The 19985-nt window shown below is 27.8% G+C and overlaps 2 protein-coding genes across 2 annotated transcripts in view; one reads left to right on the top strand and one right to left on the bottom strand.

Annotated features, from left to right (window-relative positions):
- LOC107450256 (cotranscriptional regulator ARB2A homolog) overlaps positions 1-14526 on the bottom strand; it is a 57123-nt gene extending 42597 nt beyond the window's left edge. The window contains exons 1-4 of the mRNA XM_043043504.3: positions 14265-14526; positions 12006-12063; positions 9653-9763; positions 4331-4431 (exon numbers count right to left, since the gene is read on the bottom strand). Coding sequence (XP_042899438.1) covers positions 4331-4431; positions 9653-9763; positions 12006-12039 — 246 coding nt within the window. The 5' untranslated portion in view covers positions 12040-12063; positions 14265-14526. The remainder of the gene's footprint in view (positions 1-4330; positions 4432-9652; positions 9764-12005; positions 12064-14264) is intronic.
- A 91-nt stretch (positions 14527-14617) lies between these two features.
- LOC107436281 (dnaJ homolog subfamily C member 11) overlaps positions 14618-19985 on the top strand; it is a 35555-nt gene continuing 30187 nt past the window's right edge. The window contains exons 1-3 of the mRNA XM_043043503.3: positions 14618-14832; positions 17048-17177; positions 17258-17331. Of these exons, the coding sequence (XP_042899437.1) occupies positions 14740-14832; positions 17048-17177; positions 17258-17331 (297 nt within the window). The 5' untranslated portion in view covers positions 14618-14739. The remainder of the gene's footprint in view (positions 14833-17047; positions 17178-17257; positions 17332-19985) is intronic.

Below are 19985 nucleotides of genomic sequence, written 5' to 3'. Positions count from 1 at the left end.
TTACATTTCCTGCCGTTCCCTGCAGTGCCAACTTAAGGTGAAACGAAGTATAATTAATGCATTTCATTGATTTTACAGTGGTCGCCTTTGGCAGCGATGCGGAGGCGTAAACTCTTATTGAAGTTTTCAGAAATGGGCCGCAAGTTTTCTACCTTTAATCTATCTCATTCCTGCTGAAGCGATTGTTTTAGAGAGTTCAAACTTTTGTGAGGTTTATTGCAGGCCCTAGACTCCAAAATGGATCATACACTAATTTTTAAAATTTATTTCGTTTTCTTAATAATTATGTAATCTATTCATTATTGTATTTAAATAGACCATAATTTAACGATATGCTTGTTTGTTCCTACTTTAGGTGCAATTAAAACATTTAAAATATTTATATTCTTTCAATTAAGAACTGTATCCACGTATATATGCCTAAAATTTTTAGCCTCCTGTCAGTATAATTCATATTTTATTTAACTTGAAGGTGACTTTAGACAGTAAAACAGAAATGGAGAACCGTAAAACATTCTTTTGCTACATTACTTTATACTTTCAATAGTGAAGAAGTTATAATTTTAAGAAATTACTCCTACAGCATTGGTTGAGCTGATCTATCTAAAATGAATCATAATTTCCTAATTTCATATGAACTTTCATCTCAATAAAAATGTTACTATAAAAATACAAAATGCATGTTGTCCTGCAATATTTTCCATTACAAACAAAAGTTTATTACTAAAATACTTAATTTAATACTAAATCATTTGTTTCCAGATAAAGAGAAAATCTTCACATTTAAACCAATTTAACCTATTCAATACTAAAGTAAAAATGAATATAACAAAAAAATATTACACAGTTCCAAATTTCTATTTTACTGCCATAAGTAATAATAAGATAAACAAAATAAGAATTATGCTCCCAGGAGGGTAACAATTTTAGGTACAAATACATGGACCCATAGCTGCCAACATGAATAGGAAAAAATCCAGTAGATTTTATGAAATTAATATAAATTTAATGATAATTATTGCATAATGTACTAAATATTTTACACATAGGAAATTTCAGGGATTTTTATAGTAAACAAAATAGAAAAACTGCAATATTTCCCAGTTCTGATTGACATTAAATGAACTTGAAATGTTGTGTATTATGTTTACTCATAATTTTGAATAGTAATAGACATTCAATTCATCAAAGATAGTTAAAAGAATTTTAATTAATTTAAAAAGGGAGTTCTAAATAAAAATAAACTGAACATTATTTTAGAACAAAAAATAGCTTTAAATTGATTTTTATGAATGAGGCTTACTTCATTGTGTATTCGTAATACTTATTTAAATATTCAAGCAAGCAATAATCTGTACACAAAAATGAATTTCAATGGGAATTTTTTTAGGAAATTTTTGCAATTTTAGGGAATTTCTAAGCTGTATAAAAACCAGGAGAATTTTTATTAAACCAGTAAACCAGGGGAAACTAGCAAATTCCAATAGTCTACTGAAAAATCTAGTAGAGTTGGCAGCTACGGTGGACCGCAGGTTTTAATTCTGTAAAATAATATAAATATTTCAAATGTTAAATTGCATTATAAGTAGGTACAAACATACATTTTGTTATATTATGGTTAGGACTGCAAGTTTATCGCGGGAAAAAAGACACCAAATTCACGGAAAAATCACGGGAAATTTTTAAAATTACACAAATTCTAAACATAAAAATTTTATGATATAAATGATGCAAATGACAGAAATTGCGCAAATAATAAAAAAAGCTTAAAAATACACAGCAAAAGTATTTCTTTGAATTTCAAACAATATTAATATTTTTATTTAAATGAACAGAATTTTGGTACAAAGTATTGTACATTGTCAGATTATTCTCATTTATCCTTCATCTTTCATCACTTAATACATTTTTATACTTAGAAAACGATCTTTCTGCGTCAACGCTGTTTTTAGGCACCGACAAACTTCGAATTGCCAGTTTTGGAGCATTTGGTCTTTGATTTTCAAAACTCGATCAATTTTCCTTCACCAACGCGCAATTCCTTGACCGTTGCTTTGTAAGAAGTAATTGCTGTGAAAACTCAAACATTCTACATTCAAACTACTAGTTACAAGTCCCTACTAACTACTATGCCCCCCTTCATCTAAGAAACTGATCCATATTTAAGAAATCACAAGAAGCCACCTAGGAAAAATTAACTGGATATGTAGAAAGGCAGTAGAAATTTCATTGCCCAGTGCAATATTATGTATAACAATTTTTCTGTCAAAGATTTGACTTATAACATTTTCCTTCTTTTGTGATTCCAATTTCTTTTGTACTCTTACTGACTTCAGGAAGGTAATTACACTCCCTAAGTGTAGAAAGACCACCTTAGTTGACAAGATTGTGATTATCTCTTATCTCTGAACTATTTTCATGTCATTTTGCTATTGATTCACTCCCCCAAATATCTAATCAATTTAACATGTTCAGTTTAAGGTTCAGGAAAATAAAAAATTCTGTTTAATAAAAATAATAAATAAAATATGAAAAAAAAATTAAGCAATTTTTGCGCAAATTACGACATATTGAGAAATTTGCGGATTTTAGGAAAAAATATGACAATTTCGAGGAAATCATCGCGGAAATTCGAGCCGCGACAAACCTGCAGCCCTAATTATGGTCTATTTAAATACAATAATTAAAACATTTAATGATTATGAAAAAAAATTTTTTTTTGAAAAATACTAAGTTTTTTTTTACTATGGCATTGCAATACTAAACGCAATGCCAATGCATTACTGCACAAAATTTCAGTTTCAAAACTATTTTAATTATGAAAACCACTCTAAATAAATAATTATTGAAAAGAATCTAACATTACCTACACAAGAAATTTAATTCTGGAGGTAAAATTTCAAAATTATGAAAAAAACACAACGAGTTAGTTAGTAAATGTATGTATGTACCTTAACATAAAATTAATTAAAATACACATAAAAACATAACTAAAATGATATAAAATTGTTCATACTACTATGAGATTTCACTTGATTACTAAGCTGTCATAAATTTTGCCATGCGAACCAAGGTACACATACGCTGATCTGCATGTTTTTTACTGTATTATTTTTAAATATTAAATAAATATAAATTTAAAAGATTCAAACAGATCACAGAAATACTAAATCAAAAGAAAAATCAGAGTAACTAATTTACATAATATTTAAAATTAGTTACCAGGGTGCGTTGCCAAATCTTTCTACAAAAAAATAAGCACTTTTCAAATACTTTTTAAGTACTCAACATTAAAGAAATCCAAATTAATTTTCAAAGACTTTACACAATCGTGATAAAATAATGTAAAATGATTGGCACTTTCATACGCTATGGACCGACGGTACGTCGGAATGAATGAATTGAGAAAATGCGGAATAGAACAATGTGAAAAGCACATGTTTGCATAAGGTGTGAAAATTGACAAGGTAAAGAATTAAAATATCATTTTCAAAAAGGGAAATTTAAGCACTTTTTAAAAACACGCAATAAAAAAATTTAAGGGCTTTTAAAAAACGAAAACCAAAAATAAGCACTTTTTAAAAACGCTACGCACCCTGGTTACATTTTCAAGCAGGTCGATTTAGCGTTATTTTTTTAAAATCATTTCTGCTTATGTGGAATTCTACCAAATAATTTACATGTTCTGAATTTGTGGAATCCCCAGAAAATTTAAATATTAATGAATGTTTCAGTGAAGGTAATACTATAAATTTTCTTATAGTGTGTTTTTAGAAGCTAAGAAGTGAATGTCCACATAAGTGAACCGAGATAATGAAGAGGTTAAGACAAACCAATCACAGAATTAATAAAATTACAGTTGGTTTTAATCAAGATTAACACACTCATGAATTTTTAAAGACATATACCCAATTTGGCAGTTAGATTTCAAAAGACGAATAAATTAATTTAAATCAAGAAATGCAAAAAAAAAAGACTTAAATTTTTTTAATTACTCATGTTCACAAGACTTTCTTTCCTTTTTATTTACAAACTACATGTCAAGATATTCCTACATTTAAATCAACAGATAACTTTATAAGCAAATATTTTAAAGTAGCAAAATAATTTCGCTCCATAAAATTTAACATTTTTCCGAATATTATGGTTCAAAAGAACTGAAAATGGATTTTGAAAAAATGGTTGAAACTTTTCAAAATTTAGTTTGAGATTGTAAAGGACAGTTTAGAGAGAATTTTTCAAAGCAGCACTCTCTTTACTCTCCTTTATAAAAAAATCTTAGATGAAAATAAATATATAGAAGATCTGTATCTTTGTAACAATCACTTACTTCACCGATTGCTTCATATCGCTTTTGATTATAGACTTGATCATCTTTCATGACGTTAAATTCAAATGGAGTGCCAGTGGTGATATGACGGAGCTGGCCAACTGTATAAAAAATCAATAAAATAAATGCGCAATTACAGCTTGAACAAAAATAAAGAAATTAAGAGTGCAAGTAACAACTTAATTTTGAAAAACAAATGAAATCTAAAAAGATCTTTGATTGGTATAAAAAACAATTATTTTAAAAAATTAAAGCAACAAATATAAACAAAAGCACACAAAAATTGTGAATAAAAATAACAAGTTCACATCATGATTCTGCATTAAAAATCCTTCGATTGTATGATTAATAATTTTTACATTACATATAGTATAAAAATATTTCAAATAAATAATTTTTTTTACATAAAAGGAAATATCTGCACTTTTAAACTATACAACTTAAAAATTTAAGAGTTTATCAATAATTTTAATACAAATAAATAACTAAATTTTTTAAAAAATAGAAAATTTTATAGAAGAAAACAATGAAAATAATGACAAATATAAAAATGACAACCAAAGCTGACGTCGTCAGGGCGTACCAGCCCCGGAATTCATAAAAACACAAAACCTTTTCTATCGGAGAGCAAGACAAATATCTAAAAAATTATCCCAAAGGTTTTGTAAAAAGTCCACGAAGAGAGAATACAAAAACAAAATAAAAAAGTAAAATACACAAACTAATAACAAAAGGAAAACAATGTTCAATAAACCTACTTAAAAATATTCCTATTTCAAACCAAAGCACACAACTTTCTGAAACAAACTGAAATTCACAAACAAACTACGCCCACATTTAAAGGGCAAAAATAAGAAAGCTATTGTAACCGAGGGATTGTAAGGGACCGAGCTATTGTAGAAAAGCATAACTGAGGTAAATCAACTAAGTCTCGATCTAGCCCTATTAAAAGAAAACAAAAACTAATAAGAGAATTAATTCGTACTTCTTAATAACTTTCATACGAGAATTAATTCACACAGATTTGCTATAAATAATAATAATGATTCTACAAATTATGAAACTTTATATTTTCAATTTCATGATTTTGATAATGTCACTCATTTCAAATTAGATTTTAAAGAAAAAATAGAAGACCTGCTTGATTTAGAAAACATTTATACAGTCAAACCCCGCTATAGTGAACCTTCAAGGGACCGAAATTTTGGTTCACTATATCCGTTACGCAGGCAATTTAACTAATGGTTCCCAAACTCCTCCCTTTTATTACACATTATTCAAATAAATGACTGAAAAATATTATGTGGTAGCAAAAAATGTGTTATTTTTCATTACTCTTTGTCTTGCGTACAATAAAAATTAGTAATCTTTAGCTGATGAGCAATCCTCAACATCAAATATAGAATAACTTCCCGACTCTCAGATAATTTTTCTTGAATTTCTGTTATTCCGCTTTTTAAACCTGTCTAACTCTAACCTACTATTCGAGCACATAAAAGTAGTTTCATAAAATCGCTTAGCAAATTCATTGACATTTGTCCAGATACTTCGATTGGTGATACAGTAATGCTTCTTCAACATCCTTGTGATCTGCTTTTCTCAACTTTTTCCTGCCATCTAAATTTTTTTCATGAGCAGAAATTATTAATTGCCTATTTTTCCATATGTTACAAACAGCAGATTTGGACAGTTTATATTCCCTGCAAATATCAGCTTGATTGCATCCAATTTCAATTTTTCTGATTATGTCATTAATGGAGAACGTTTTATGTTTACTGGTCGCCATAGTTAAATTTGAGACACTTGTTTGCGGAATTTTTTAACTGAACTGAGATCAAAAAGGAGCCTTATCAACACATATTAGTGTCCAACCCTTTGACCAATAATGCTCATTGCTAATTGCTCATTCCCTCTGACAGAAAATGCAGATTGATCTGACTGACACCTTACAGGGGTGTCTGCCTGGGTTGGAAACATCTGCTTTGTTTGTTTAGGGATGGGAAAGTGACATAAAAGAAGGAAACAAGAAAAAATGCTTATCGCTACATTCCCCTCTATAGATGGTTTTGAAAATCGGTATCTGTATTTTTTTTTAAAGTAGAAATTTCAAAATTATCACAAAAAAAATCAGTTGAAGACAGAAAAAAGTCCATTATATCCAACTTCTTCACTTTTTTGGTTCACTATATCCACAAAAAATAACATTATCCATGTATAGCAAGGCACGGGACCGAACATTTCGTTCACTATATCCAGGGTAGTTCACTATAAACCATGTTCACTATAGTGGGGTTTGACTGTATTAGCAGTCTTAAAATTCTTTTTTCCTATGGTTTAGATAGTAAATTAAATAGGGAAGGTACTGTTAAAATTGACGATTTTTAGATTTATGATAAATTTAAAGTTTTTAATTTTCCTAAATCTCTTAATTCAAAGCATAGGTATAAAAGAGGAAGTGGTGGGGAATAAAGTAAATTTATAAATTTGGATGAATTTTCAAAAATTTGTAGTCCTTGTTTTAACCTGAATAATATTTTTATTATTAGGAAGTTTATTTTCAGATTTAAGATTTAAAAAATTTCTTTTATAAATTTAGAAATAGACTAAGATTTGATACTGAACTTATTAAATTTATTATAATAGATTTCGTTAAATCAAAACTTGGAGTTGATAAAACTGATTAGCTTTTCAAAAAGGTTTCTTGTACAATTAATTTTCATGATAAAAAAATTTGAGACTTCTAGGATTTCATAGATTTTCCATTGTTTTACAGATATTTTTCCCTTTAAAACAACTTAAAAGTTTTTTAAAGGGAAAAATATGCTTATAAATATTCCTCTACTCTTAGAAAAAAGTTTGTAATTATAATTTTTTAAGTCGCAATTTAAATTATATTTCACTGTCAGATTGTTATTGTAATACTGAAGAATTTTCTACATTTATAGATAAAGATTATGGTCATATTATTACTGGGAGTTTAGATAATGTTGGAGATCAAGATTTGATTATAATTTTGAGCAGAGGATCTAAATTTAGAACAAAGTTAAAAATGAAAAAAGATGATTTTATTTCAACAGTTAAAAGAGATCTTGATTGTTTTATTGCTAAGGTTTCTAGAAAATATCATTGGCCTGTTGAAGGTTTAACAGAATGGAAAACAAGGATTGTAGAAAGTGTAAAAAATAATTTAAACAATTCTAAATTTTGTTTTTATCCTAGTGGTACCGTTATTGATTATGATATGTTTGAGAAAATTAAAAAATTAAAAGAAAGTTAATTATTACAGTTGTTGATAAAGCTTCTAACAACTTTTGTATTATATTTAAATATTTTTTTAAAAATTGATTTTTTAGGAATATAATACCAATAATACCTATCTAAAATTAAAGGATGACAAAAAAGTTATTGGCAAAAGGATTACTACTTTTAGTAAAAAATTAAAATTTAAATTGAATAGAATTACCTATTCTTATTTATTTCCAATCGTTAAATATCATAAAAATCTAGTCAAATTTAGGTTTATAGCTTGTGGTACTAATAGTTATAATTTTAATATTAGTAAAAAGTTCTTTAATATTCTTAAAATTATTTTGGTTAGAATTAAAAGCGAGAAAAATATTGCTATTAATGTTTTGAACTTTATTGAAAAGAATGAGGTTTTTGATATTAATACATTTGACTTTGAAAATCTTTATACTAGTATACCTCATGCTCAAATACTTGAAATTTGTAGTTGCATTTATAATAAATGCTTAATTAATCAAAATATAGATAAAAAGTTATTGGATTGATATTTGTAAATGTAATCTTTTTGAAAAATTTCTTTTTAATGGCATTGATTTTTATAAACAAAAAATAGAGATATTACAAGGTAATTCTTTTTTTGGGACTTTTGCTAATATTTTTTTGCCTTTTTTGAAGCAAAGTATCTTGAGTTTAATGATCTTAAAGCTTTTAGATACATTGATAATTTAATTTCATCAAATTGTGAAAATTATGATATCATTTTTAATATTTATCCCGAAGATTTGGTTTTGAAAAGGGACTAATGATAATTGTTTAAATGTTGAATATTTAAATTTTAAAATTAATATTGCTAATAATCAAATTAAAATTGGTGTTTATGATAAAAGAAAGAATTTTAATTTCAGATTTTTCAGTAATTTTGATACGAATTTGTGCGGTAATATATTCAAAAATTTAGTTTTTTATCAACTGACTAGAATTAATAAAATTTGCAATTTTTTAAAAAATCTGGAAAGTAATGGTTTTTCTTTTAATTTTTACAATATTGAAGGTATAATCAAAGAAATGATTAAAAATTATTAGTTTTATTTTCTTTTCTGTCTCGATCTAGCCAGATCTTTTCTGATCTGGCTAGATCGAGACTTAGCTGAGTTGCCCCAGTTAAGCTTTTCTACTAACAGATGGCAAAAGCTTTCTTTTTTCTGTGCATTAAATGTAGGCATAGTTTGTTTGTAAATTTCAGTTTGGCTAAGGATTTTCAGAAAGTTGCGAGCTTTAGTTTGAAATAGGAATATTTTTAAGTAGGTTTTCTGATCATTGTTTTCCTTTAGTAATTAGTTTATGTATTTTACTTTTGTATTTTGTTTTATATTCTCTTTTCCTGGACATTTTGCAAAATCTTTGGGGTACAGAGAGAGAGCAATTTTTCAGACATTTGTCTCACTCTCCGATAGAAAAGGCTTTGTGTTTTTATGACTTCTGGTACCCCTTGACGACGTTAGCTTTGGTTGTCATTTTTATAACGCTCATCTTTAAAATTTCTATAAGTTTCAATTTTCTTATGGAATTTCTGCTGCTTTGGGCAACTCTCCTTTGGTATTTAACTGCTTTTTACAAGATTTCTGATTTCTCTTTTTATTAAATTTTTAAAAAACATTTTAAACAATTTCTGAACTGAAAAAAAAATAATAATATTAAAAAAAAAGAAGCAAATAATAAGAACAAATTTTGAAACTGGAAATAAAATAATATGATCATACTCTTGGATGGATAGATAGCACTGCTCATTTCGGTGTTTGGTGCAACAGCACCAAGTTGTAATTTTTTAACTAATTAGTTTTATATTAGTGCATACATGGAAATCCGAACTCTAAATACAACATAATTTATTAGCCTCTAAAAATACAAAAAATACTGGATTTCAGTTAAAATTAACGTGAAATGCAAGTATGGTCGAGTACTTCAGTAAATGACAAAAAAATAAATAAATAAAATTTAATTGTAAACTACTTTAAAACAAACTATGTAAACTATCTTAAAACAAAATGATATGATAGAAAATACAATGAAACATACAGTCATTGAACTTATATCCAAAACCTTCAAAAGTATCTGGAAAATTGGGATCAAAGTTTTTTACACTTTCATACTCAGCTAGCCTTTCTGCAGCAATATTCGATTCTGCAGCTGAAATGCATAAACATGCTTTATTTTAAAAACATATAAAGTTAAATGGAAACAAACCACTTACATACATAATATAGAACAGAATGACATTATGTAAACATAATTATTATAATCTGCATTCAATATGCTATTTACATTTATATTCTGTCTGTTCACATGTCTCTATTAGATTTTTTTTTCTCAAAAAAGTTAAAATAAAATTTTTAAAAAAAATTACAGTAAAGAGAATGTTTAATGTTACAATTATGATGTAATATGTAGTTAAAAACCAAAACAATTAACCCCTTAAATCGACAGCTGGCTCGGGGACCTACTAATAATTGCCTTAGGATGATCCTAATCATCCTAATGATGAGAAGGTGATTTTGATTTGTCATCACAAGAGTAATTTCATAATACCGCCAGTAATAATAATGTAACCATTACCGCAGTCTTTTTAACATCCGTTGTAATTTTGATAATCTAGGTTCTATTGTCGATCAATTGTATATGTGATAAAAATGCTTCCAAACAGAATTAGCTTTCTAACTGCAAAGATACAAACCTTACTTTCATAAATAGCCCTAACGATGATTATTTAAAATTAATTTTATTAATTTTTCCATTAAGCCAGTGATTTTTAAAGTTTATGAATTTTAACTTTTCAAGCTATATTTTTGAAAAGAAAAGTTTGGATTCTTTTATAAAGTCTTGATGTATGAATTCTCTAGTCAATTCAGAAACAATAACATTTCTTTGTTCTTTTGCTTTAAAATCCTTTATTTCTACATTTTCAAAGATCACCCCTGAGTTTTGATAAGGTATTTTTTTTATTATTCTCATTGTAACTATTATTATAGTCATCATAATAATAGCAATTAAAATATCATTTCAGAATCAATAAGAAAAAATTAAATATGCCAAATTAAGAAGAAATGTATTCATGTTATCAGACATTACACATTACTCTTAACTAACTAGAATAATAAAAATAAATACAGAAGAAGCATGCTTCAAGTTTAAAAGTCACTAACTACCTTAGAAAAATAATTTATTTTAATCGATCTCAATTACAAAAGTAAAGACAGTGGCAATTGCTGAGTGTGAACAATATTGCATACATGAATGGCCCCCTTCAAAATCACATTAAAAAATAAAAATTGACAGTGTAACCTGGTTTATAAGTCAACCCCTATTTTTGATTATAAGATAAAAAATTTCCAGTATGTCAGGTGTATAAGCAGGTTGCTTAAAAAACCAAATATGAGAATTTCTAAAGTTAAAAAAAAAAAATATTAAGAAAAATTATTAAGTCTAGAAAATTTACTCCAATTAAAAATATTTCACATTGTTTTCTCTTGATATGTTAGATTAGCCCTCAATTAAGATATGTAACTTTATTTGAGAGCAAATGCAACATTAATAAATTCAAGACAAATGACATTCTCACTGTTATAGTTGGCCAGACAGCCCAATGCCTTCCCCTGAAGATTTCTCCATAACAACGTCATATTTATTCTATTGAAGAAGATATTGCATTTTACACCCACTGGAGCAAGAAAGCGGATGAGATGGGCTGACTCGGTGGAGTCTGATTTTCTTGCAATTAGTGAAAAAGAATTGGAGATCAAATGACATCTGGAATTGCTAAATTTGCTGCCTTATGGTGTGTTTAAAAAGGCATGTTTATGTTTGAAATATTCTTGAATAAATTACATCAACTTTCCTATTCTTTTTTTTTCTGAACGTAATTTTAAAGTATAATTTCTGAAAAATATCTTTATATTTAAATAAAATATGATGAGAGAGAATGCAAAATTAATTGTAAAAATAGCTTTTGAAAGGGGAAAGTTAATACAGAATTAATCTCATTGTTTTCATGCATTGATATTTAACGATCAACAAATGTCCAACTTTTTTACTGGTGTTTATTACAGCGACCTCATGATATATGCAAAGTTATGATAGTTTAAAAAGCTGAATTATAGACCGGGATCAGGGGTCCGTCTAGGTTTTTCTGAAAGGTACCTATTTTGTGAAAATTTAAACATAATTTGTGAAAATTAAAAATTATATTAAAAAATCAACACAAAAATATGGATTTATTGTTTCCTACGGGATACAAAAATTTTTTCTAAGAGAAAGTATTTTATGAAAGTTGAATTTGTGAAGGTATCGCTAAACGAATGTAAATTTGGCCTGGACAGACACCTGGATATATAGCTCTACAACTGTATCTAGAAAATTTATAAATGTGACTTACAAGCTGTTTCATTTTTTCGAGATATGTCATCCATGGTAGTAAAAAAATAATACCAAGTCTATAAAAGAAAAAAAAAGTTTTATAAAAACAATTCTCAATAAAACTATTAACAATCAACAATTATGTTATTATTAACATGTTATAATTCTACATAGACCCTTATGTAAAAACAATTTCAAATAAAACTATTAACAATAGACAATTATGTTATTATTAATGGGTATGTTATAGTTTTACATAGACCCTTATGTAAAAACAATTTTGAATAAAATTATTAACAATAGACAATTATGTTATTACTATTAGGTATGTTAGAATTTTAGATAGACCCTTATGTATGCCAACTCTTCCGGTTTAAACAGATTTTTATTAAATGTTTATAAAGTGGAAGTAACAATGCTTTATAGTTTTTTTATTTATTACAATTTATAATACTTTTTACTACCGCTATATATATACAAAATAAGACTTGATAGTTATTATGATATTTTTTAGTGGTTACAAAATGACCTTATAGTTTGTCTAAAGTAAGAACTCCTTTAGCCATTCGTCTGGACCCGTGGCAGCAGCTATGGTAATGGAATATAACTATTACAAGTAGGGGTATTGGGTCTCTGTTTAGGACAGGTTTTGTCTCGGGTCATCGAAGGGAAAGGTAATCTTTTTCTTCGGAAGACCGTGTTAGTCCTAGAGTGAAGAGAAGCTACCCTCCCTGATATGCGCTATTCTTGTTTCCGTAGCAGCAGACAGCCTCAGATTTTGTGGCAGAGGGAGTTCTTACAGTAGACAAACTATACCTTTAATGTTAATTTGCTACCACTGCAAACATAAAGGGAAAAGAGAACTTCCAGAGTGGCATCTTTGGATCCCTTAACTCAATGGCATGAGACTCGTCATGTATTTATTTTTAATGAATTAAAATGGTAAAAAAATATCTTGCTTAGACAGTATTTGTGGGGCTGGTCACACTGTTTCCTTTTTGGATAAAGAATTTTCACTCTACATGTTGTTTGAACATGATTATGCACCCCTTTATAAATATCTACATCTAAAAAAAAATCTACTTGGCTGCTATTCTTCTTTTTTTTTTTCGTGAATCCACATGGCATTCCAACAGTTTTTTCTGCCATTTTCACATGGTTTTAACATCGGGCATTAAACATTATTGCAGACATATTCCAAATTCAAAGTATCACCTTTTGACCAGCTCGATGATGTGGATTTATGATTGTAACACAAATTTATATCTTTCATAGATCACTTTTTTGACATTTATCGGCTATTTTTTGGCTTTTTTTCACTAGGCATTTTCAATACTCATATTTTTAATATAATGCCATGATGGCAAGTAAATTTAATATTAAAGATATCACTTTTATTCATTTGATTCACAAATTACTTCACGTTGCTATCCAAAAGTTTTTTCAACATTTATTACAATTATTTATCTTTTTTTTTTTCTTTTATAGTTTTTATAATTTTTCTTTGCTATTTTTACCTTGTTCATGAAACCCTGATATTTTAATATACCATATTAATACAACACACAACTTTTCCAAAATAAAATAATCATGCTCCATAAAACTCATTTTAAGATTTCCTTGAAAATTAGATTTTTTGAATAAAAAAATTAAGAATTTCGAATATTATGGATTTCTTAAGAAATATACAACTTTTTTGTGGAATATAAATGCTCTTTTTAAAAAAATATAGTACCCTTTCCCAGTAGTACCATCATTGCCTATTTTAAGGTCTATAATAAACACTGATACTAACAATAATTTTACATGATTTCTGATTATAGAAATTATTCATTTTAAAAAAGCAAATAGATGGGTTACTTCCAACAAGTAATGAAAATTTTCAAATTCTACCCATAGATAATGACACATTTATGTACCTATCTATTAAGTATTCTAAGTAATAGTAAGAATTTCCCATAGTAAGACTATTTTTACTATATAATTACAGTAAAAATTTTCTGTAACAGTTTCAAATAATAGTAAAAATAGATTTAGCACAATTTTAGATAGGAAATTGTTCTCTACAAATATTGCATACATATTGTTACAGCATAAAACTAATGAAAATGTGAAATATTTATTTACTAAAAATTCAGTCACATTTTTAACAAACAATTTCTTTAGACTTTGCCGATTCTGTAGCAAAAAGTAAAAGAAAATAAACATAAAAAATATAACTGTTTACATCAACTGCTAATTAAGATATGTCATTGAATAAAGACAAAATAAATAATACCACAAATAAAAATATCCACAGTGACAATCCAAGGACCCAAATATTTGTCAACGTCAGTTTAACAGCGGTTTTAGAAAATTAAATTTCTAGTAAAAGTTCAGGAAACTGAAAACTATAATTTGTATTAAAAACTATTTATTTCTATCAATGACACATTTAATGATGAGATTTAAAATAACGTAAAAGAATTCTAAGTATCTAAAAGTTTCGCATAAACAACAAGCATTCGCGCTCATTCCAGTAGAAGCTTGATTGTTTGTTTAAAAAGTTTCCAGCTGCTTATTTTCATACGGATAAAAACCTTTTTTTTATAAAGTTAAAGTCAAATGACAAAACTAACACCTTATCTTCTTCCCTTTTATAATTTTTTGGTGACTCCCATTTAAAGAGGCGATAAGTTAGCAAGAAATGAGAAGCTAGGTACGTTTTAAGGTTCATACTCAAATTGAATGTAAATAAAAATAAACATATAATTATGTCGCACTCCTCAACCTCTGATGATATGGAATTAGCAAATGATTTATCACTTGAAGATGATTACTATGCCCTTTTGAATTTAAGTAAAAATGTAAGTCGGAAGCTTTTATGTTTAGCTCGCCTGTGTGTGAAGAATATTTTAATGATGCAATAATTATATAAACACCTTCAACATTTATAATGATCTATTTTGACAACAACATATTTAAATATTCAACTGAATTTTTGATGTTCAATATATCACACATTAATTTTGTTTGGAATAATTTTCATAGTACTTTTTTGTTACCAGATAAAACCCGGTAATTGTAGCACTTAATGATTTTTGGTTTGTTTCTTGTTAGTTAAACTATTAAAATTATGTTAGTCATGATTTATAAATTTACCTAGTTATGTTCGAATCAATGTCACTCATTTTATCAAATTGTTTTTGGAAACTGGTTAGAATCTTGCTACTTATATAATATGTCATTTATATAACATGCCTGTGATTTTATATTTGTAGGTAAATGTTTCAAAATTCAAGCGCGTTTTTCGTGTTAAGTAATGTCCATTTTTATAAACCTTTAATTCTGATTCAATTATAAAGTTATAATTGATTTTGTGCTATGTATATTTTAGTTAAAAGTATTGAAATTCCTCCTTATATAATTCCCTGTTTTCTGAGTATTTGGCTTATTATATAATTCTAATAAAAGTTTAATAAAGGAGAGAGATTTTCGTATTGTGATCTGTGTCAAAATAATCGCTAAGTCTTGGCAACTTCCGTGTTGCAGTCTGAGTGAAACCAAAAAAAAAAAAAAAAACATCAAGGAAAAGGAACCAACTCCAAAGGTATGACTCATAGCCATCCCCAAGCAAACATCTACTTGTTTTTTCTTTTAAATTGCAAGCATAAAATCTGTTTGGCACCTTCGCAATTGTAGTTGGCGGGACAGATCACGATATAGGAATATCCCCATATAAATTATTGAAAGTTATTGATGAAAAAATAAGAGAAACATTTAAGTATTTAATTTTATATTAATTTTATAAGTTGTTATTTTCAGAGAATCGGGCGAACAGTTTGATCTAAACTTGCAGAATTATCAATGAATTAATTAAAAATGTGATTTAGAGCAATTGAAAATGACAATTAAGAAAACATATTCTATTAAGCCGCATCAAGTAAATCCAAACAACCTCTTCAAAACAAGCGCTAGTCTTGTTCTATTCAAAATTGAATTAAAATAAAACATAAAATTCACTGGTGCTGGCGGTTTGGTTAATTTGATGTTGGTGGTGCATGCATCATTATTTCATAATTTTTTTTGCTTTTGTCACCCTCGCTTAATTTTATTCTTAAAAGTTCTGACATTAATGTCAGAACTTTTAACTTAACGAACTAAAGGAAAACTTAAAAAAAAAAAAAACTGTTGGAAGTTTCTTATATTGGTCTCTGGGACAGAATAATGATGCAGTTTTGATAAATTATGGGCATAAGCACATAGGAAACTAGTAAAAGAAAGAAACAGAGAGAAAAAGAACATAGAAAGAGGTTAACTTAAGTTGTTCTTACTTATCCTCTTAATCTAACATATGTCAGATAAACTCTAGGATGCCCCTGACCGAAAGAAGATCCGCAACAAAAAGGGGATCTTATGTAAGATCCTCCTTAGAAAGTCTAAGGCACTTAAAATTAAAGCGCATGAGCATCCAGGTCTTTAATTTATTTCAAGTTGGACTGAACAGATTCATTTGGAGATAACAATTGGTGCAAATGCAACAGGTACTGATATCGAAATATCGCCAGAGCATGAAATACATGAGGTAAGAATGGAGTGCTTTTTTGTAGTTCAATGTACATCACAGAAATTGAAAATTTAGCATGCTGAAATGTTACTTAGTAATTCTTAGACCTGGAGTATCATTTTGCTTCCTATTATTAAAAAGAAGAAGAAAAAAAAAACTGAATATTTTTGTGAGATTGTGTTAAAAAGATTTCTGTTTAAGATCTGGCTCCAAAATCATCACCAAACTTTGGTGTTAATTGAGCATTTGCCTGTGAAAAACTAAGAGAAACGGTACATATTGGGTAAAGTTCATTACCACTTTGATTTATTGCACATACTGTCATTGCCATCTGTATAATCAGGATTCAATATGCAATATTCTCTTTTTCAAAATCATGGAATATATCCAAGTGTATTTTATTTTTGAATTGTAGAGCATCTTTTTTTGAATAGAAGCTTTTTTTTTTTTTTTTGGATATATGTTAAATTATAAAAGCATATTTAAAGTGTTTGAGCTGTCTAAATAAATTTCAGGCATCAACAGAAGAGATAACTAATGCTTACAGACGTTTTAGCAGATTATATCATCCAGACAAACATCTTGATCCTGTAAAGAAGAAAAATGCAGAAATTTTATTTAATAAAATTAAGGTAGCATTTGAAGGTAAGTTCTTAAAATTCTACATTTTATAATTGATTTGTTATATTAGTTATTAATTAGGTAATTTTCATTATTTATTTTAGTATTAAATGATCCTCACCAAAGGGCTATCTATGACACACTGGGTGTTAAAGGTTTGGAAACCGAAGGATGGCAGGTAAATTATGTTCCTCATATGTATGTACCTAACCTATACATGTGACCTATACCTGTAGATACATATCGCTGCTTATTGGTCTAAATCAATGTTAATTTAAATTTTACTGAAAGTGAAATTGGCTCTGCTTTTCTTTATAAAAGATGAATTCAAAATAGCTTGTTAAGTATAAAGCAGGAATTAGATTCAAATATGTTAAAAATCGTGGGGGTGGGCAAAGAAAAAGTTAGTATTTGTCGCCAGAAGTATTCATTCACCATTACAGGAAATAGAAAAAAATTAGGGTGCCTGATTTATGTAGGCAAAATTGAACTTCATAAAAAAATTCTTTTTCTTCTGTATTTATAGCAAAAGGAGAAAAGGAAAATAATTTTGAATTAAATTAATACAGAAATTTTAGTTTTAATTCTTATTGCAAAATCTAATAATAATCACATGTTTTTTCCCTATTCATAAAATATTTATTTATGTCTTTAAAATAGAGATTTGTATTATTTTAAATAGAGTCCTGCTTTTAGTAAAAAAAAAAGGACTCAGAGATTAAGTTCTGAGTTCTAAGGATCCATTGCTTCTTATGTCTAAGAAAGTATTGATTTTAGATAGTTATTTTTGCTGGTAGTTGAAAGTTAAAGTCTTGAAAGTTATAGTCTTAAAAGTCTTATCTTATCTATTTTTGTGTTACTAATTCATAAACATTATTAATTATTGTACCATATATTGTTTATCCCAGTGTACAAGTTTACTTTTCAAACCCCCTAAACTCTATGATAGTTAGGAGGTCGACTTGCACACTGGTAATAGAGTCCGACATTCATGAATAACTTGATCAATTTACTATGATTAATATCTTATAGGTATACAATTAATTTATACTTACTTATATTAATTTATATTATAATAAAATGATTAATTGGTCCATAACATTTGTTAATGCATCTTTATTCGATGGCAAATGTATCATATTGAGAGAGAACAATGTGAAATATTTTTGAAAAAAATTCTTAGACTTAATGATTTTTTGTGTTTTTTAATTTTAGAAATATTTATTTATTATTTTTAAATGTTTGATTCATAGACCCATATAAAGTATAAATGAGGCATAACATTTCCTAGCATAAAATGTTTTGGTGGCTCAAATAAAAGAAAATTATATTCTGATTGGTTTTATTTTCTATTGTTCAACACTATCATATTTCTTGCAGAAATAAAATGGTTACGAAGTTTTAGAGTTTTTTGTTGGTAAATCAATTATTGTTTAATTTATCATCATTAAATTAAAATTGTTTTGAATTTGTTATTATTATTTTTTTATGGTTTATAGCTGTGGTTCGCAACCTTTTAGGCTCTGTGCCTGTCTTTGAGTACTGATATGAGGTCATGCACCCCCTACCACTGCAATATGTGGTCATTACAAGTTGTACAATTGAATCTGAAAGTGTAGATGGTTATTGATTAAAAATATAGAAAGGATAATTTTATACACAGAATTTAATATCACTACTCATATTTTACTTGGAACAAATTATTATTATTAGAAAAAATTATTAGAATTAAGGAATTAAATAAAAATCAAATTCAAGTAAAAGAATTAAGTAAAAAGAACTAAATATGTTTGTGGTAATTAAGAATATAGGTGAGGTCAATATCAATCACTTTCACAACATTAATGAGAGGGCTGACACTGTTTGTCCTTGACAAGTCTTTTAATATTGGGTTGCAACTTAGACAAACCAAACCAATGGTCACTCTCAATGTTTAGCTTTGCTCGATATTTTGATTTTAGGTGAGCTAATGCTGAAAATCCAGACTCATAGAGATGTATGGATTAAAACTGCACTAGTAACCTCAAAGCAACTTGTGCGTAGACAGGAAAATAATGAAACCAGAAATGTTCAGTATCCATTTTTTTTCTTTCGAATTTAGCCTTTGTTTGTAAAATGATGAAAAGATTGGTCGGAACTCTGAAGTTGCCATAGAGCTAGCTATCTTTTCTGTGAAACCATTTACTGCATCAAAAGTTTTTCAGAATCTTTTTCTTACCTTGTAACTTCATGTTCGGAACAGCCTGTCAGGTGGTCTTGCTAGGCATTCATCTAATCATTTTTTTATCATTTAAGTGACTGTTTAATCTTGGAAATAATGAAAAGATATCTCGGAACTCTGAAGTTGCCTTAAGAGCTATCTTTTCTGCCAAATCATTAACTGCATCAAAAGTTTTCAGAATGTTTTTCTGACCTTATAGCTTCATAAATACACAAGTGGGTGACCTTTGTGCTAAAATACAAACTAAGGTAGACAACGTTAAAGAGCACAAAAAATATTATTAAAAGCAGACAGCTGTTTCGGATGCTCAAAGGGCAACCTTCATCAGTGCAACAGAAAACAATAAGAGAACAGAGTAAATATATATAGAAAGATGACGTCACAAGAGGGTTTAGAGCAACGGCCAATAGGAGGGAAGGCTGAACGGAAGACGAGGAATAGGAAGCAAGGAGCAAAGAGGGGGGGGGGGGTTAGTTAGGTTTTATCATAGATTTCCAAACAGGGGAAATATAAGGAACACTTGATAGGTCATTGACCAACAGTTTGGAATTTTTGAAAATATGATAAGACTCGTAAAAATCTAAATCGAATATTGAAGAACAATTTTGAAT

This window comes from Parasteatoda tepidariorum, chromosome 7, assembly GCF_982258835.1.
Source record: "Parasteatoda tepidariorum strain Cologne lab strain chromosome 7, Ptep-v5.0, whole genome shotgun sequence".
Lineage (NCBI taxonomy): Eukaryota > Metazoa > Arthropoda > Arachnida > Araneae > Theridiidae > Parasteatoda > Parasteatoda tepidariorum.
The sequence above is the reverse complement of the archived record's forward strand: the minus strand, read 5'-3'. Positions and strand labels throughout refer to the sequence as shown.